The sequence below is a fragment of the Octopus bimaculoides genome, chromosome 11 (genome assembly GCF_001194135.2).
Source record: "Octopus bimaculoides isolate UCB-OBI-ISO-001 chromosome 11, ASM119413v2, whole genome shotgun sequence".
In the NCBI taxonomy this organism is placed as follows: Eukaryota; Metazoa; Mollusca; class Cephalopoda; order Octopoda; family Octopodidae; genus Octopus; species Octopus bimaculoides.
The window spans coordinates 18,772,300-18,774,688 of NC_068991.1; the positions used below are offsets into that span (position 1 = coordinate 18,772,300).

Sequence of the window (2,389 nt, forward strand, 5' to 3'; positions counted from 1 at the left end):
TTTCTTATATTTCTGCTGCTTTTAAATAAAGTATATATATATAACAAAACTGTCTGATGAACAGGAATGTGAAACTCTGAGTAACAGTTTTTTCTTATATTTCTGCTGCTTTTAAATAAAGTATATATATATAATATATACATACACATACACACTGTGTGGTAAGAAATTTACTTCCCAACCACATTTTGGGTTCAGTCTCACTCAATGGCACTTTTGGCAAGTGTCTTCTACCATAGCCCTGGGCTGTCCAAAACCTTTAAGGTGATCTAAATTAAAATCTCCCATCCCAATATCATACTAAACTCTGTTCCAAACACCGGCTTAATAAGGACAAAGGTATTTTACTAAATTCTTCATGAATTAATTGAAACAAAGGTAATGTATTCCAAGAAAAGTATGGTAACCAAAAGTATAATCACTCAGGCATGCACCACACTACTATAATGGCTTCTGTTTTATGGAACTGGCTGGTCTGTCTCCACCATTCAATCACTTCTGACTCACTCAGATCCAACTTTCACTCCAACACTTCCTTCCAAGGACATTGCCCTCCCAAGAATCTTTTCCTTGTTTGTTTCATTCCACCAAGTGTTGACCTACAACATCAAGCTTACAAGTCTAAGAGCCTGCAAAGATTAGAAGCATGGCTCCTTTCTCCATGCTCACCAGGGAGACTTAACAAATAAATATATAAATAAATAAACAAAATCATCATCATCATCATCATTGTTTAACGTCCGCTTTCCATGCTAGCAAGGGTTGGACGATTTGACTGAGGACTGGTGGAACCCGAAGGCTACACCAGGCCCCAATCTGATTTGGCAGAGTTTCTACAGCTGGATGCCCTTCCTAACGCCAACCACTCAGAGAGTGTAGCGGGTGCTCTTACATGTCACCCGCACGAAAGCCAGTCAGGTGGTACTGGCAACGGCCATGGTCAAAATGGTGTATTTTATGTGCCACCCGCACAAGAGCCAGTCCAAGGGCACTGGCAATGATCTCGCTCGAAAAATAACCTGATATTTTATTCAGGGGAAGTGTAGTCATCCTCATTTTAACGTTCACTTTTCCATGCTTGCATGAACCAGACAGAGTTTATTGAGGCAGGGTTTCAATGACAGGATGCCCTTCTTGTTGCTAACCCTTACCTGTTCCAAAGCAACATAATATTTCCTTAAAGCCAGACGTGTTTTCACAGAACAGAATATTGGAAATGAATGACATTCATTTACAACAATCACACAAGGTCAAGAAAGAAATACTCCCAGACAGAAACACTCTCACACTCACAAGCTATAAAAAGAAGACACTTGCCCAGGGTACCATGCAGTGGGACTGAATGCAAAACTTCTTAACCCCCAAACCACTCAGCCATGCCAACAGAAAACGGCTCTTGTGAGTTTGAAGGAAAAATTTTAGGAGACATTTAGACTGGTAGTGTTAGGGGATGTGGTGCCTTAATCGTGGTTGTGGGTATGTAAGAAATAAACATTGACTGGAAAAGAAGAGAGTATATAAAATTGTACTCACAAGGAAGGTAAGCTTCTTGAGCGGAGAACTCCTGAAAGAGCAAAAATACAGAATAAATATGAATTATTCAATAGTAAAAAAAACAGCAAAAAGAAAAACACCAATTACACTGCTGAACAAAATACAACTTTTATTTTCTGGCATAAAATCATAGAGCTGTTTTAGACTTATTTTTGGGTTCTAATTTCAAAACTGACCTCAGATTTGCTCAATCACATCACATTTTTCTGCCATTGGTATATACCTTTATTTACCTGGAGTATACCAAAGGTTAACTTTACACCACCATTTGCAGGAATTTTGGCTGGATTGTCATTGAATATTTAAAAAACACCCACCTATTTTATAATATATATCTCCCCTTTTTTCCCCATGTTTGTTTGCTTTTTTTATGCCAACCATCTCACCTATCACTCCCTTTCACCTTATTAATAAACATACATGCACATACATATATACACACTTACAAGGTGAAAGTCAACTCATAACCAAGTAAGACCACTTCTTAAATTCAGTAAGTCCATGCAAATATTCCAAGACTCCAATATATATATGCCCCTGGACTGGCTCATGTGCGGGCGACACATGAAATCTTTCGAGCGAGATCGTTGCCAGTGTCCCTGGACTGGCTCTTGTGCGAGTGGCACATGAATTTCTTTTTTTTTTCCGAGCGTGGCCGTTGCCAGTACCGCCTGACTGGCCTTCGTGCGGGTGACACATAAAAGCACCCACTACACTCTCTGAATGGTTGGCGTTAGGAAGGGCATCCAGCTGTAGAAACTCTGCCAAATCAGATTGGAGCCTGGTGTAGCCATCTGGTTTCACCAGTCCTCAGTCAAATTGTCCAACCCATGCT

General features: G+C 39.9%; 1 protein-coding gene across 1 annotated transcript in view; it reads right to left on the bottom strand.

Annotated features, from left to right (window-relative positions):
- The window catches only part of LOC106878908 (dihydrolipoyllysine-residue succinyltransferase component of 2-oxoglutarate dehydrogenase complex, mitochondrial), a 166,083-nt gene that overhangs the window by 45,175 nt on the left and 118,519 nt on the right, over positions 1–2,389 (bottom strand). Inside the window, exon 3 of the mRNA XM_052971560.1 lies at positions 1,534–1,564. Coding sequence (XP_052827520.1) covers positions 1,534–1,564 — 31 coding nt within the window. The remainder of the gene's footprint in view (positions 1–1,533; positions 1,565–2,389) is intronic.